We start from the raw sequence: 17,272 nt of genomic DNA, 5'->3' as shown, positions 1-17,272 counted from the left end.
CTTTCCGGAAGGCTATGACAAGAAACATTATATATTGGAATTCAGACTTTCTCTGAACTTTACAGGAACGAAAGGATAGAAGTTCGTCTCGTTAAGCGTCGAGAGTATAATGAAGAGACAGTTCGGTGGGCAGATGCTGTTATATCAGCAGGAGGTATGACTTTATGGAAGGGAAGTATTTGTTTCAGTATGTTTTCATAGACATGTTTCTCAAAAATACTTGGCAGTGTTTGAAGCAACTGGAAATAATGCACATTCTGAAAACAAAGTGCTAATCTGATTGTAAGAAAATTTTATAAAAAGCAGTGGTTATGACCATCTTGTCTACCTCTAGTACCTAAAATTGTAGCCCATGGAAGTGAACCCCAGTGCATGGCCACTCAAAAAGTTTTTCATGTGTGAAACAATATAAACTGTGGAATTTACTATAGTTTTCAACTAAAGAGGATAAAATTCTCGATGTCATGTGATTTTATGTAGCCCTAAAATCTACTCATTGTTTTTTTGGGATGTGAGGTGTAGACTAACATACTACCTCATGGTCCCCTTGCTCAAACTGTCTTTCTTGCTTTCACACTTAATCCAGTGACTGGCGTATCAAGTTGGATGGTACAGGTAAAAAGTCTGCAGCTTCTGAGCATCTTGTGCCACTGATCAGTGTTTTCCAGATGAACCAACAGAGCAATTAACCTGATTGTTTATCTTTAATATTGGATTGCAGCAGTTCATTCAGTGTTATTTTTTGGGATATGCTGCAAATACAGCCTTGTGTTGCTGGGCTCTGACGTAGTGTTCACTCATCTGTTGAAAATAGGCTTGACCACAGCTTTCTCTTTCCCACTAGTCCAGTTTGCCCTTAGGTACTGAGCACCATGAAGAATGGGTAGAAAGGTTTATTCCTGGAGCATCCTATCACACTCTTGTGAATTTCAAAGAACTTCCCCAAAGTGCCAGTTTGTCTTTGGCAAAATTTTTCACGGTTGAGGCAAGCAGCTGGGAAGTAATAGTACACCATCTGAGGTTTTCAGAGCTTTCTGTCTTCGTGCTGTTCAGAGCTTATATCTTCTTGCAAAGACTGAATGAGGTTATAGTTTTCTTTCTGTTTAACAGACAGGAAAAAATACCAATATCTGCAGAAACCAGTACATTTAAAGATTTCTAATTCCAAGATTTCTACTTACCCAAGACCTCTTTTCCAAGTGTGCCTGTTTGGGGCCAAATAAGACCTTTAAATTGCCTTTTAGGAGGACAACTGGGGTGAAGCTAAAGTCATTGTTTTTATGTGACTCACAGTAACATTTGGTTTTGTTTCCTGTCTCCTGTGGCTTTGTTTAGCAATACTTTCTAAATTTACTTTTGCTAAAGAATTTCTCTTACCTGCTGATAAATGTACAGAAATTCCCATAAATCTCTTTTAAAGCTTGCTTCTGCCACGTTCAGTTGCCTGGGCATGTATAGCTGTCAGATAGATCGTACTTTTTCCAGTCCTGTTTGCTATCTCAAATTCAGTTGTCACTACTCTTATTTGATAAGATGTCAGTAGTTTTGTCCTATTGTATTTTTGTCCAGCTTGCCTGATTTGTTGTTGATATAAACGCACATAATGCTAATGCTGGAGGACATTCTGTTTGGGGTACTAGAATGTGAAGTGAAACTAACTTTTGATCTGTTTTCTTTGTAGGTGATGGTACAATGTTGTTGGCAGCCAGTAAGGTCTTTGATAAATTTAAACCAGTCATTGGAATAAATACTGATCCTGAAAGGTAAAAGCAAATTTGGGAAAACAATGCTTTATTTAATACTAGGCACACTGTGCATCTGTTTCTGTGGTACATGAGGCATACCTGTAGCATTTGACAGCATAAATGTCTGTTTTAGTGGGTTGTAGATACCAAGGGAATCTTTTGGGTTTTTTAGAGAAGTTTGCACAGGGAGTTATCCTGTCTCATCTGAGAGGACATTAAGTAGTATTGGACAAGCATGCCTGTGTTACAGTGCCACAGATGTTCTCACACACCAATGTAACAGCACTTGCAGCTAGTTAACTTGTATTACTAACCAGAAGTTTGAGGCTAGAATGGCAGTACAGAACTTAGGAAGAAGGACTTGGTAAAAGCAGTTAAGTGTGGTGTCTGAACACACAAAACCTTAATTTTTTTGTGAAGAAGGTGGATTCAGTAGAGGCTCAGATGAAGAAGTTTGCTGTTGTTTCTTAATGTAAACCATAAGATACCTCAGAAAATTCCTGAACCAATTGTTGGCACTTAGCTGTCCTATTATAAACTCTGCACAAGCTGCACCCACCTGCCCACATCAATCTTACAGCTCAGTAGGTACTTAGTATTGCTTGGCTGGTATAACCTTCAAATGGATGGCAAGTGAAACTCAGAATTCACCAAAGCTCTGCCTGCTGAGAAGTCCAGATTTAGATTCTGCTTGTGATTTCTGCTTTTTTTGATATTGACAGTTAATTTATTCCTAGTACATAAGGTGGTGGTCAAAATGTTTAATTCCTTTAATACCTTCTCTTCCAAAACTTTTCAAATGCTCAGAGTAGCTATTCTGCATTATCAAGCCTGACTAGTAGGGTTCAAATAACAAGTGCCTTCAAATTGTCACATATTACTTGTGGAAGGGAGCACTGTTTAGTCTTCTAGTTTTGACATGAGATTCTTTTGTTCTTAGGTATGTTGCTTAGCTGTTCATGTTGCTAACTTGGGTGTAAATGGAGAAAGATTTTTTCCCGCACCTGCCAGGTTTATAAAGCCTAAATTGCTTAGAATGGTGACAGGAACTACATTAATACTTATATACTCCTGCAGGATTATTAGCTGAACAGTTTTTAGGGGAAGTGTGGGAAAAATAGTTTGTCTCAGACACACAGACTCCAGGAGCTGAGAGAAGTGTATTGTTGCTGATGTGGTACTGTGCAAGAACAGTAGAGATTCCTAAAGGTCCGAGAAGTGTAGCTTTGCTAGATGTAACACATAGGGAGATTTTTGTTTTGTTTTCCAAAGGTACCAAATCTGAACAGTAATACTATAATTTTCATTGTCATTTTTTGCTACCAGATCAGAAGGCCACCTGTGCTTGCCTGTGAGATACACATACTCATTTCCTGAAGCATTACAGAAGCTTTATCGTGGTGAGTTCAGGTAGGATTCACTGATCTTTGGTTTTCAAAAACATAGAGGGATTGGGAAACACCTAATCACGTGCAATTCCTAAGAAGCAGCTGAAGCTTAGTAAATTCTTAATGGCTCAAATTGTGAATTCTGTGTAGATGTTTATAATGTTGAAAAATGAGTTTTTTGGTCAAGAGTGAGACTAAAACTGCCAGTTCCAGAAAAAAATCTTCTGGGATGATCTGCAATAATAGATTTTCACTTCTGACTTAGCAAATTCATAAATGAGGAACTGCATTCTTGTAAGGGGTATATTGGTTTATGTATTTTAGGACTGTCCTGGTTTAGAGCAAATTTTAGAGGAAACTTTTGAAGTGAAAGTAGTCTAGAAAGCAAACTCAAACTGCCACTCCCCCAGCTGGTTTGGAAATAAAATATCTTTCAAGAAAAATGGAAAAAACTATTTATTAAACAAGCAAAGTACTCACAAACATGAAAAAATGAACAGCATTAAACAATAGAACCTCTCCCTGTCTGAAGAGATGGCAAACTCAGAGAGAGTGCTTGTCATGGGCTGTAGCTGGGCTCACTCAGTCTCTCATCCATCCCTGAGGTGCTGGAACGCAGCGTCCTGGCCCCGGTGTGAGCTCCTGGTGCCATTCTGGGTGTTCAGACCTGAGCAGGGCTGATCAGTTCCAAGAAAAGGAAAAGCCACAATCCTGGGAATGTCTCTGCCTAAGCCAGCATAAAAGTGACTAAAAGCAAAGGAGAGCTCTGTCCCCCTGTCTGTCCGTGCTGCAGACAGTGCAGTCTGTGAGCAGGAATGCAGGAGAGTGAGTGCAGTGTCTGATAACAGACTCTGCGCTTCTTCTCTTCCCTCTCGCTCTTGGAACCTGTTTTAGAGGTGCAGAACTTAATATCCAGCATAAACTGAACAGACAGTTGGGGATTCAAGCATCATAAAGTCACTCTAGGACAAGGACTCAAAAACATATAGTACAGTGATGGCCATGAGAATAGAAGCTAGTGTGAAACACATAGAGTTAGGAAATGGTCAGTGTGTTGCATCTAGGGATTTGGTGATTGAGATAAAATGGCTTAAATTCTGCTGACAAGTAAGGCAGACATTTCTTCATGCTGAATATAGCTTGATGTTTCCAGTACTAGATATTCTTAAAACAGAATAATCTCAATTGATTTAAAAAGAAACAAGCTGAATTTTAAAGGACAGACTAGAGAAGAGTTTTTAATAACTATTTAAGAAGAGACACTATTCTGTAGTATAAATACTTTACAGAATATTTTTGTGATGACAGACTATCAAACAGAAATCAATCACTCATGTGAAAGTATATAGCAATTCATTTTTGTTTATACTTCAAGCATATTAAATTTGTAACTTGAAGTGTAACCGTATTTGTGCCATAGAATAGTTCTGAAATTAAATTAATAGAATTGCCAGGATAAATAAGTGAAGAATTTCAATATGTGTTGCTAAAGGAACAAACACTTTCTACTCACATATTCTAAGATTTAGAAAACAGAAGCTTTTTAGTCTCCATCATTCTAATTTGCTTAAGTAAAACTCATAGTGCTTATTCAGATAACCTCTCTTGACATTTGGTGATTTTGATGTTTTGTTGGAAACAAAGCTATGTTTTTGTTGCTGACGTTCCTGTTACTGCTCATGATGGAGCTAAAACCTCACCAGAGCAAAACAGAGAGGATTTCTCAAATTATTTTTCTGAAATAATAGGAGATAACAAATAAATAAATAAATAAATAATGAATAAAATAATAAGTAAACAAATTTATTTATTTATTTATTTATTTATTTATTTATTTATTCTTAAGCGAGGACATAAGCAGGTGTTTCATTTGAGAGTTCTTGTTTGGCCCTAAGCAAACTTTGGAATACGTGGGTAACTGAATCATTGTGTGGAAGGGCTTCTGGTATTTTGGAGTTTTCGTGGATGGTGAGTTGCCAGAAACTGGAAAAGGGCAATAGGCTTTTTACCCTTATCCATGATGTATCAGTCAGTGCAATTATCTGTGTGAACGTGGACCTTGTAATCCATGAGAAAACCAACATTATTGATTTGTAAAGGACAAACTATATCAGACTACCCACGTTTTTTATCTTGGAGGTCAGTGCTGTAGCAGCTTCTCAGAATAGGGGTATTAATAGGGGTACGGTCCCATTTTCTAATTTTGTGGGGGATGTGATATGTTCTAGCCAGGACCATTGTAAGGAGGCTGGTATAGTGATACTCACTGCATGCTAAAATACTTGGTTTAAGGGCAGATAGGATGTGTAAATGTAAATCTATAAAGATGAATAGAGGAAAAACTAGCAATGTAGTCCTATAAAGCATAAGTCTCTTGTAATTTTAGGAAAAACTGGTTAATGTCCTGGATATCGACAGTATGATCAGGGAAAAGATTTGCTCACAAACTCTATTGTGATTTGCTTTCTTAGTCAAAACTATTGCTATTTTGTTTTATGAAATGTCTTAGGCTGTAAGAGGAAAAGGAATTTATTTCTCTAGGGAAGAATAAAAAAATCAGAATGTTGTAACATGGCTTTTATATCCTTCTCTTGCTTCAAGTGAATTCCTCTTAAGCACCCTAAATTCCTAGGCCAGGAGGAATTGTTAAAATGAGAGGATACCTGGGCCCTTGTATATAAAGGGATGCATAGGGCTGCTTTCCTGGAAATGTCAAATACAAACAAAAGATGTTAAAAATACAGCATGTATTTCTGTGTAAATTCTTGACAGCTCTTTATTCTTAAAAGCATTGTATCAGCATTCATTCACGTATTAGAATCATATGCCTCAAGAGGAGAGTTTGTTACGTACAATTTTTGTAGGCTACTTTTGGCCAGTGACCTCTTATTTTACACATGCAAAAAATATTAGGTAGCAAATTGGTAAATGTAAAGAATTTACAATTGCGTATTATTAACTTTTTTAAATTTAGAAGTTATAGTAGAACCTATAAAACTTGAAATATGACTTTGAATATATTTAGCTCCTTCTCTTAAGATGTTCTGCTTTGAGAGTGGAGACTCTCAGATCCTATCTAATTTTGTAATGAATATTTCTTACTGACTTCTTTCTCCTCTCTTAGGTGGCAGTGGCGGCAAAGAATCCGACTGTATCTTGAAGGAACTGGGATTAACACAACTCCAGTGGATTTACATGAACAGCAGCTAAGCCAAGAGCAGCACAGCAGGGCTCACATAAATGAAAGATTCCAGGATCAAAGTAGGTTAAAATCTGACAAGAATATAATCATTTTGCTATGATAACTTGGAATAGAAAATAAAGATTTGTAAAAGTTTTAGTATTTGAAATAATCTGCTGCCAAAATACCTGATCTTTTTTAAAATGCTGTCTCTTAGAGTTACTGTAACTATTTGAGCATGTGTGTGTGTGTTTGTGTACACATGCTAACTTTTAAGTTAGGTTAATTGAGAGTTGTAAAAGCTGGTCTTGGACCAGCAAATAAGCAAATAAAATATTAGATGTGAGGGTCTGTCTGTAGATAATTCTTAAACACCTTCAGCTCTTTTCTTTATGGTTGGTTGAAAGATGCATGGTTCTGTGCCTAACCTGTGTCCAGTACTGCATTTGCTCACGAAGAAGTCCTTGTCAACATGAACAACTTGTTAATCCCCTTTAATTACCTTGTGGTATGAAGTGTAATTCTCTGAACTTCATCAGAAATGTCTGTTAAGTCACTGCCAGTAATTTAACTTGGCTGGAAGTGTGACTGACAGAAGACTTCATTCTGCCTAGTTGACTGTGACTTTTCAAGGAAAAGTGTCTGAACTTAAGCGTCATTGCTGACCTTGGTTTAAATATTTATTATCTCCAGTAAAGGACAGTGACTGGCCACAGAGCAAATCAGTGAAAAAATGAATCCTTGAAAAAATGGAGCATTAGATCTGGAAAACAAACCCAGGCAGCAGAATCTGTCTTCCAGTGAATTCTGAATGGCTTTTGAAAACTTGTGTTTTAAATCCATGATTCAAAACTCTTATATTTGATATCTGCAGGATCTGATATTTCTGGCCCACATCTTTTACCAGTGAGAGCACTCAATGAAGTCTTCATTGGAGAATCTCTTTCCTCCAGGTATGTATAATTGTTTGTTGTTACAGAAAGGCACAATTGACTTAATTTCTTTTTATGACATTGCAATGGACAATCAGTGATGAGATTTTATTGTGAAATTTCTCTTCTATTCTGTAAGTATTTAATACTGATTGTATTATTGCTGATTAGAGTGTATTTTCAAAGATGTAAGTGCAGTAATGTTGATTTCTGGTTTTCTGCCTCCTCTCTGGTTATTCTTTAATTTTTCCTGACTTTTTTCTTTCCCTTTCATTGATGACTTAAATATCAGTCCTTGAACTGCCTCATCTGTTCCACATCTTCTTAAATATCTTTTCATAAGCTTTTAGCATGACCAAGCAGAAATAGCTTTTATCATGACTCCTTTTTCTGCCTTTCTGTCATTAGATGCAAATATATCAGCCTGCTTTTGGCAGAAGCTTTGTTATTGATGGAATATATTTCCTTTGTTTAAGAACTGTGTTTGTATCAAATCATGGTACTGCCTTGTCCAGGATACATTTGACTGTCCTTTCTGTCCTTAAGACCAATGCATTTTTGGCAGCCAGACAGTAAGAAGGACACTGGGAATATGACTGGGGCTGCAGTAAAAGGAGATTTACTGTTTATCTTTAAAAAAAAACCCAAATAAAACAACAACAGGAAAGAGTTTAGAGACACTTAAGAGTTTAACAGCTTGTGTTTGTACAGTGCCTGGGACACTGATTGTGGCTGCAAACAGTATAAATGTTCTGCGAGCTTTATTTTTTTGTCTGGACTTCAGCCTCAGACTGGCAGAAGGAATTAAGCTCAAAGAGATACAAATCCTGCTTTCTACTAAATCAAATCTAATTTTATCAAGATTCTAAGTTTCTTTAATGTGCAGGGATACAGGAACACAAAGCTGTTTTCCAGTGCTATAAGTGTAACAAGTACATTGTTCTCTTGGTATTTGAGAACCACTGAAGAAAACAATACCTCTAGAAACAGACCTCTAGAAATAAGTGTTTTACTGGGACCTTACACTTGAAGACCTAAATATCATAAAGACGAATCTTCTATTAGTTTCAAATACACAGGTCTGCTATTTATTTAGAAAGAATAACTTTAGGAGCTTCTTGTCAGGTCTTATTTTGCATGTCAGTGATGAAAACAAGTAAATTGAAGAAAAAAACCCCCAAAAAACCTGTCATACCCAGCTTGTAAAAATATACATTTAACTGAATCAAGCAGTGCACCTGTGTTCTTAATTTACTTTCAGTTCTCTAATCTCCCCATCTTTTCAAGAGTGATTACAAACCATGTCCTTAGTTACTGAGAGTATAAACTGTTTGGCACCAAGCAGTCAAGAGCTGTGTTTCTAGACTGAAATAATAGCTCAGTAAGTTCTGTTTACTAAGAAAGGTGAAACTCAGTCATGCATGAAACAGCAAATGTGGTATTTCTGAGAGGATATCTATTAATCTGAACCCTGTATCACATTTTGAAGAGAGCTGTGAATATCAACAAGTTAAGTTCATAAATACACTCTTGGATATTCTGAATCTTGTAGAGAGAAACTTTAGTCTCTAGGCCTAACACTAGGAATCCCCTGACAGCTGAGCCATAACATGCAGAAGATGATTGTACATCAAGACATAGTACTTTTGAGTTTTAGGAATTATTTGCCCTGGAGAGATGTGTAAGCCTATTTGTGTAAACCTATTAATGAAGAATCACTGGATTTTCAATTACTGAAGTGATCAAGAATGCAGGTTCAATCATGCTATTACTTACTGATGTTGAAATGTTTAGTGATAATTTAATGAGACCCAATCGCAGCATAAACACAGGTTTTGTGCAACAGGTATGCAAGGAAGGTAATTATTTACAGTTTTATTTATAAGTCCAGCAAGCCCTGCAGATGAACCACAGAGGTTGTTTTGTGCATAAATTAACGGAGAAGTGACTGCAGAAAAAGTGCCTAAAAGTTTATGCTAGAAATCATTTTAGTCCATTATAAAAACTGCTGTAAAATGGGAAACACTGTACAAAGTCTGTGAAATTGTGATCCAGATTTGAAAGTAGCCCCTCTAAATTGTAATGTGCCTGATAAGGCTGTGTGTTCTGTCTTATTCAGGGAGAACTTTAAGTCCTGCAAACCCAGTTTTAAATTCTCGCTTCATAGGGCCTCCTATTATGAAATATCAGTTGATGATGGTCCTTGGGAGAAACAGAAGAGTTCAGGGCTTAATGTGTGTACTGGAACAGGATCAAAAGCGTGGTGAGTACATGTTGCTGCTTTGACAGAAAATACCATTTCAGATAAGCAAGATAAACCTATTTTGCCTATGCATTTTCTCCTTACTGAGACTCTGTTGGGCTGTGGGTAAGTCAGTCTAATATTGTCACTGTCAGTATGGCTCAGAGCTGTTCCAGATGTATGAGATGACCAGGGCACTCATTACTTGCGGGCATGGAGGGAAGCCTTGAAAGGGTGAGGAGCTGTGGCACTGAGACAGAAGTTTGCCTTAGGTGTAATTTCAGTGAAAAATGTGGCATGCCACATGTGAGGATGAGTGGTTGGGAGTGGTGAGGGAAAGAGATTCTGCTGTGACTTGCAGAGAGCATACTGAGGTGATCTATGAACTATTCTTGTTGTCTAAAATTAAAATGCTTAGATGATGTAGCCCAGTAAACTTATAAAAATCTAAGCTCTAAGAAGAATGGGAAAACATGTATTAAATGCAGTGTTAAATGAGCTCTGGCTCATCTACTGTCCATTCTCCTTTGAAAGAGAAAGAAACAAGCCTCCTGTTTCTTTCATATTTAATTGACAGGGGGCAATCTCTTTGCCAAAATACTCCCCTTAAAAAAAGATGGCCATATCTACACAGAACTGTGCTAGCTTAATCAGGGGGATAAAATATTTAAACTTCAGTTTAAACGTGCTGCAGTACTGCATGTAAGTCTAATCAGTTTAGTTTTGAGATGTGAGAGATATGTTTGTGCTCATAATTTAGAGTTGTACAATAGTCACTGGATTTGTGGGGTAGGCTAAGATGAACTAAAACAGAAGCTTTTAATGAAATTCAAAAATAAGTATTCATGCTGTAACCATGGTTACTAGGTTTTACTCTTCATTGTAATTCAGAATTTTGTATTCAGGCAGCATAGCTTAGTTCTGGAGCCTGCCAAGGATGAAATTGGCAGACTGCTAGGGAAACTTTCCTAGTGTTCAGTACGTTGGGAAAGTACAGTCTTAATTCAATGCTGTTCTTACGCATTTCTTTTGCTTATACACTCCGTGCTGAGCAAACCCAGAACCAGGCACCAAGCTCCAGGATTGCTCCTCTCCATTGCTGTAATCTGTATGTGCTTCTGGACTTCTCTAAAGTGAGGCCAAGCCTCAGTGGAGTGACCCCCCTTAGCCTGTTGTCTAGGGGCTTTCCTGGAATTTCAGACTTCCTGGGACTGAGAGACATTTAAATGTCTAGGTGTTTTCTGTAGCTGCCAAAACTTGTGCAAAAGGAGACCTTGATAGCATCTCCTCAGGCTTGCAGGTAGGCAGTAAGTGTAAGAGAGGGAGCCTTGGGCACACCCTCAGAGGCTCTGGGGTCAGATAGGGGTGTAGTGGATCTGTATTGCAGTCTGAGGTGTTTTACTGCCATGACAGAAGTGCTGGACTGAGGATTTTAAGCTGTATTGAGACCTGGGCATATGAGATCTTCATGGTACTGCTGCACAGTGGCTGTGGTTAGCACCTACTCCCTTTTGAGTCTGAGCAGAGGAGGGAGACTTTTTTAGGAGTTTTGCCTTAGTTCAAACTGACGCTATGTTAACTCGTTCGTCCAAATGTGTCAAATGCAGAAATATCTGATCTGACTGTTTGTTTTCTATATACACCAGTTCTTGTGAGATTCAAGACCACACCTTAGGGTATAAATAAAGAGGTAAAATATTTGTAGAGAAGTGTTGGGTTCATAAATGAGAACTAAAAGAATAAATCAGTTAGCAATGGTTGGATAGACAGGGTAAGAACACAATCTCTAGAGCTTCAGTTTTTTAATGCAGACTTAATGCAGCAGTTATTGGGGGATTTTTGAAAAGCAGACTACATCCCATGCTCTTCTTTTCTGAAGACTTCACTTAATGGATTTTTAAGGTTTACAAGGCCACAGGTAGATGCCAAAGCAAGAGTTGATTTAAGACTTATTTTTTTTTTAATTAACTATTATTAGCTCACACTTAACAGCATTCTTTTTCCTCCCCAAATGTTGTATTTAGTTTTTCATCAGTGTGAAAGGTTTTTTGGTTTTGCTCAGTTTTTTCCTTAGTTGAACTGCTTAGCAAACAATACTTCTTCTCTGTCTAGGTCCTATAATATTAACAAGGTTGCACATCAAGCTATTGAAGAGATCCTTAAGATGGGTGAGTGAGCAATGTGGCATTACTGGCCAAGGTCTGTATAGATACATCTGTCTAACTGGGGGTCTTTCTCTTGGCTCAACAGCGAAAAAGCATGGAAGTCTGAATATGCCATTGAACTCAGAACTGGTACAGAAAGGTGAGTGAAAAAGGCAAGATTTTTTTATAAGTATCTTTGGCCAGTTCATTTTGTTTGTATTCTGTACTACTCACTTTTCAGTGTTTTAGCACTCTTGCAGTAGTAGTCTTTCTTACAGACATTAATTAGGCACAGTTGGCAAACAATGTCTTACTTGAAATGAAAGCACTTATTTAGACTTCTGTTTAAATTATCCTCTTCAGGAGAATTTCAGTTCTCCTAAAATTTGAAATGTTTAATATTTAATCACCAGAACAGAGCTATTGAGTGTTTATCATGCAGTAGAACTGAAAGGAATTTTCCCTAAAAGTAATTTTTTGCATGTAAAGACTGTTAAACATCTGTCAAGACTTGATGGTCCCTCTTGATAGAGAAGCCACTCTTCCCTGGAGGAGTGTGTGTTTCTGAGAGTAAATAATTTTCTCTGGAAAAACTAATGGCTGACTCCTCTGCTTACAGTAACGAATGATTACAATGACTCTCTGCTCTACAGTCCAGAGGAACCAAAGATGTTTTTCAGTGTTCGAGAGCCTATTGTAAACAGAGTTTTCTCAAGTAGCCGTCAGCGTGGCTTCTCTTCAAAGTAAGTGTTGGCTGCAATAGCAAAGAGTTACTTAGTTCAGTGTATCTGTTAAAGTCTGAGCAATCCAGGACTTTCCCTTGAAGTGTTTCAACATCCCGTTTGTGCTTTGAATTACTTGAGTATTGTTCTTGTAACAGCAGGATGAAAATGTTTCCTAGTTGTGTTATGGCTTTTTAATGTTTGATCCCTGCACAATCTTACAGAATAAAAGAATCTCTCTGTGCCCAGTTTTGGGTATGTGCCATTTCCCTCAGTATGAGACACAGTGACAGACAGAAGTGAATTCAGGAAAGGGCCACTGGGAGGATAATGGGGCTGGAACAAGTGGTTTATAAGGGAAGGACTCAAACAGTGCTTTCCTTTAGCCTGGAGGAGCCAAGACTAAGGGGGAATCCAGTTGCTGTCTTCAGCTACCAAAGTCTGGTTACAGAGGAGGCTTGAGTTAAACTCTTTTCAGAGCAGAGTATAATGCAACAGCCATGATTTTATAGGAAAAAATTTACAGGAAAGTTGTCTCATAGATTGTCTTGTCACTGTTCTTGGAGATACTCAAAATTTCCCTGGGCAAGGCATTAAGCAACCTAACCTGTCTTTAAAGTAAGGCCTGCTTTGAGCAGAAGGTGGGACTAAATGCATTTCCAAACTGAATTATTTGCTAATTCATCATTTTAACTTAGGGCACTTGTGCCAGTGGAGGTTTAGATTGAATATTAGGAAAATTATCATAATGGAAAGGGTTGTAAAGCAGTGGAACAGGTTGCCTGTGGAAGTGGTGGAATTATCATCCCCAAAGGTATTTAAAAGACATGTAGGCATGGCACTTAGGGACATAGTGGTGGGCTTGTAGTGCTTGTTTAATGGTTGAGCTCAATGATCTTACTTGTTCTTTCCCAGTCTAAATGATTTTATGATATGTGGAGCTTGCCACAATTAAATATAAACGTGTACATCATTAGTTATATTACCAGAATAACTGAACATACAAACAATAACATATAAACTATTGAAAGCAATACAGTATTTCAATTGTAATTAAGTGTCAGTTCAACCTTTTATATCAAAACAAATGTCTAAATGAGCTCTGAGCCATATTTTTTCTGTCTTGTCCAGCTCTAAAAGAGATGCCTTAAATTTTGTAAGATTAGATTTAAACTTATTAACTTTAATATGTCAGACTCTAATAATAATAATGTCTTGACAACAATATGCTGCAGTTCTTGAAGTTGCCTGGCAAGCATCCTGACCTTCAGCTTTGTGTTTGTAATTATTTTCTTCTTTCTGAATGATTATTGTAACAATAGATTACATTAATGTCCAAAATACTTGAACCTCAAGCCTTGCTACTTGAAAACATATATTTCACATAACATGAAAACCACATGTTAGAATCTTAAATTAATTGTGAAGTTTTCTGTGAAGTTTAAGTAAATGGGATCATCAATAGCTTTCTTTGAAAATTACAGCTAAGCTTCAGCTTCAACATTAAGTGTTATATTATAGGCTGTGCTCAGACTGTGGGGGCATTGACCAAGTCCTTCAGTCCTCTCTGGATTCATTGCCAAGCCCATACAAAGCACTGATAACTTGGGAGGTTCTAGTGCTTAGTGCCATGCTAAGTGGAGGTTAAGCATTTACTGACTCAAGCAAAAGAATGTCCCAGTTTTATTGTTAACTGCTTGTATGAAATACTTAATTTTTTTAGCTGTTTTGTGATAACTTACTTGTTGGGTTTTTGCAGAGTCTGTGTCCGTTCCCGTTGTTGGGATGCTTGTATGGTTGTAGATGGAGGAACATCTTTTGAGTTCAATGATGGGGCAATAGCTTCAATATTGATTGACACAGAGGATTCACTGTGCACTGTTCTGCTGGAAGAATGAAGGACCCTGATGTCTTTTGCTGAAACATTTATGGATCCATAGAGGGAAACCATGGGGATATCACAATGCTGCATTATATTGGAAGTTGGCCTTTTCGAGTGCAAGAGCATTTGGAGGAAGCTTGAAATGCTTTTCATTCCTTTGGGTTGGGGAATCATTAGCCTGATATTTAAGCTTTTTTTGCATCTAGTGTAAATGTCTGAAGTGTTACCTCTAACTTCAGTGAAAATTGACATTTTAACTTGTATGGCAAACATGAAAGCTTTGTAAACACAGGTAAATGGGTTCAAGTATTAAGTCAGTAGCATTAAATATTCAGATGTACAGTTTTATAGTAACAGTCTGGGACTGATAAAACTAAATACTTCATACATACACTTTTGTAGAAAAGTTGACTGTCAAACTAGCAATTTGATGCAAGGATATATAGATTTTGGTAAACCATTATGTTGATGTAAAAGAAGTGAAAATACAAATCTTTTGTATGCTTTTCAGAAATTGTACAACTTTGTAGTTTCATACCACTTGTGCAATTTTTTTTTTTGTTCTTCCAGTATTTTTTCTACTTTGTAGACTTACATCAAGGGTATAAGTCTGATTTAGTACATCTTGACTGAGGTAGCTTTTAGTTTTTCTGTTTGGCTAGATAGGGACTTGAAACCCAAAGGTTTTCTTGAGCCCTTCATGAAGAATTTACAAATTATAGAAATCATGTTGTAGTAGGATATATTTCTTCCCTGAATGGATTAACTGTCAAGCAGATTATCAGAACACTAGTGTATGTAAGTGGCTATCATAAGACTTATATTTGGCCTTATTAAGTTGAATGTTTGGAATTTTAGATTTTGAATTTCTTATATTTAAAGAAGAATGAGACATGCTGGGTATTAGGAGTTGGAGTGCAAGCTAATACCTATGTCTTCCAGTTTTCCCAGCATGTTTTTACCTTCTCCAGAGAATTTACATTTCCAATCCTATGCTGAATTCTAGTGATATGTAAATGACAACAAATTAATTTCACATGTCTCTGCTCATGTTAGGTAATCAAGTAGATAATAGAAAAAAAAAGCTCTGATTAAAGAAGAGCAAAATCTTTTAAATCTTTTAGAGAAACTGTGAACTGTGACTGCCTTTTGAAATCTGTGCTTATAACTGCATAGGTGAGGCAGAATTTGGGAAAACAAATATTCCTACAGCAAGAACTCTTCTGCTACATGACTTGAAAATAGTATGTTTTGTCTACTACAGATTGGTTTCCAAGAGTGAGTTTTCTTAAAATGACTTTTGAATGAAGAGACTTCTGTAACAGATGTTCTCAGGTTTAATGGAAATGTTCTCCAATGTGGCAAATCAATCAGTGTATTTATCGCCACTTGCAAAATATAAACTGCTCTTTATTGGTGGAGGAAATGGACAAAAGGCTTTTTCCTTCTAGACTTAGAGTGAATAGAACTTAAAACATAATTTAGAGGATATTGATTTGACCAGACCATTCAGTTCTAGGAAAATGTGAAATTGATGGAGATGTCTGAATAAGCTATCACTGTGTACATTTCACCTTCTAAGTGTGCTGCAGAGTTATTTACACTCTCTGGTTGCTGTGATTGTAGACCCAAAGGGGAAAAACTTTCAAAAGTTGCTAAGTTCAGGAACTATCAGAATAGAGCTCTCACTGTCTAAAATAATGTGCAAAGCTTTTCTAAAAGTAAAGACACAAAAGACTAATCTTTCTAAAAGTTGTGTGCACGCAGACTAGGATGTTCCAGTTATTCTCAATCCATCTGTAACCAGTTAGGGATTGTTTATTATGTGCCTCTGTCATGTACACTGGTCAATATGCTGTTAGGATTTAAAAAATCCTCAAGCCCACCAATGCCATTAACACTAATTTATTCCTTCCTAGGACTCTTACCACTCTTAGATTAGATTTAGGTATTGAACACGTGCACAGCAAATCTATGGCAGAAATCCCAACAACTGCTTATTTAGACATTTGTGTGCTGTGAAGTTTTAATGGAGACTGGTTAGTCAGATTGGTAGGCATACCTCTTAAACATGCCTGTCATTCCTTATTATGAACATCAAACCTAAAAGGTAATCTTCTCAGGCCCTACAGCCCCAAAGTATGATCTAGATTAAGACTTAGTAAATTTTCAGTCAAATTCCTAACTTAGCAAAATGGAAGCCTGACCTACTCATGAGTGGCCTCTACTGGTTTTGTCTGTATTTAATTAGAGTTCTGTTGAAGCATTTACTGTGAAGGCTTAAAATTGACTAGGATGATTCAGAAATCTATTTTTAATAGTAAGCAGCTATTTTTTTTTTCATTAAACAACTGTAGAACCCTTTCTAAGGATTCTTGGTGACAAAAGATTGCAGTACAGACAACTTAGTTGGTAGACACTATTCCAGGACAGGACTGAGTCTTGGTTTAACACTGATTTAATCTGTGTGGACTGGCAGTGATTTTTCACCTCCTCTACCCGCTGAGTCAAGTCCATGGTATTTTCATTTAATGCTAGTCTACACTGTGTTCTGCTAAACTAGACTTGTTATTCTTTGCTTTTTTTTTTTTTTTTCCAAGTGGTGTTTATACATTATGTAATAAAAATTAAAAGGTTAATTGATAAATTAAGCTATCCTGTGCCTGATTTCAACCTTCAAAAGTGTTTCATGTGCTCAGTTTCTTCTCACTTACTGTTTCGGGTTGTTTTAATGGTTTGTGACCCTTCATGCATTTACATATAGTACAGAGACAAATCAATGTAGCAGGTAGGTTTTGTTATGGAGTGTTTAGGGCTACTTATTTCCCTTAGGAAAGGTTCAGTTGAGCACCTTATCCAAAAGGCTTTAATGTCTACTAAAGCTGTCGTCATAACTATTAAATAGACAGGCAACAGTGATGCTGATCCCCTTCCAACACTGAACCTGGTATGTAAGATTTTTCCTCCTACTTAAAGGCCTACCACTGTTCCAATTCTGCACAGGGTTTTAAAGCATAGTCTAATAAATGCTGAAAG

At 37.0% G+C, this 17,272-nt stretch overlaps 1 protein-coding gene across 2 annotated transcripts in view; it reads left to right on the top strand.

The window, feature by feature from the left end:
- Positions 1 to 16,883, top strand: part of NADK2 (NAD kinase 2, mitochondrial) — a 32,289-nt gene extending 15,406 nt beyond the window's left edge. The window contains exons 3-12 of one of the 2 annotated variants that reach the window (XM_036403566.2): positions 66 to 154; positions 1,682 to 1,763; positions 3,072 to 3,155; positions 6,258 to 6,394; positions 7,189 to 7,267; positions 9,366 to 9,509; positions 11,601 to 11,656; positions 11,739 to 11,792; positions 12,252 to 12,375; positions 14,114 to 16,883. In XM_036403566.2, coding sequence (XP_036259459.1) covers positions 66 to 154; positions 1,682 to 1,763; positions 3,072 to 3,155; positions 6,258 to 6,394; positions 7,189 to 7,267; positions 9,366 to 9,509; positions 11,601 to 11,656; positions 11,739 to 11,792; positions 12,252 to 12,375; positions 14,114 to 14,252 — 988 coding nt within the window. In that variant the 3' untranslated portion in view covers positions 14,253 to 16,883. The remainder of the gene's footprint in view (positions 1 to 65; positions 155 to 1,681; positions 1,764 to 3,071; positions 3,156 to 6,257; positions 6,395 to 7,188; positions 7,268 to 9,365; positions 9,510 to 11,600; positions 11,657 to 11,738; positions 11,793 to 12,251; positions 12,376 to 14,113) is intronic. The other variant, XM_036403567.2, reaches the window with a different exon arrangement.
- Positions 16,884 to 17,272: the final 389 nt, after the last annotated feature.

Source organism: Molothrus ater, chromosome Z (assembly GCF_012460135.2).
Source record: "Molothrus ater isolate BHLD 08-10-18 breed brown headed cowbird chromosome Z, BPBGC_Mater_1.1, whole genome shotgun sequence".
Lineage (NCBI taxonomy): Eukaryota > Metazoa > Chordata > Aves > Passeriformes > Icteridae > Molothrus > Molothrus ater.
This window is presented reverse-complemented; position numbering and strand designations above follow the sequence as displayed.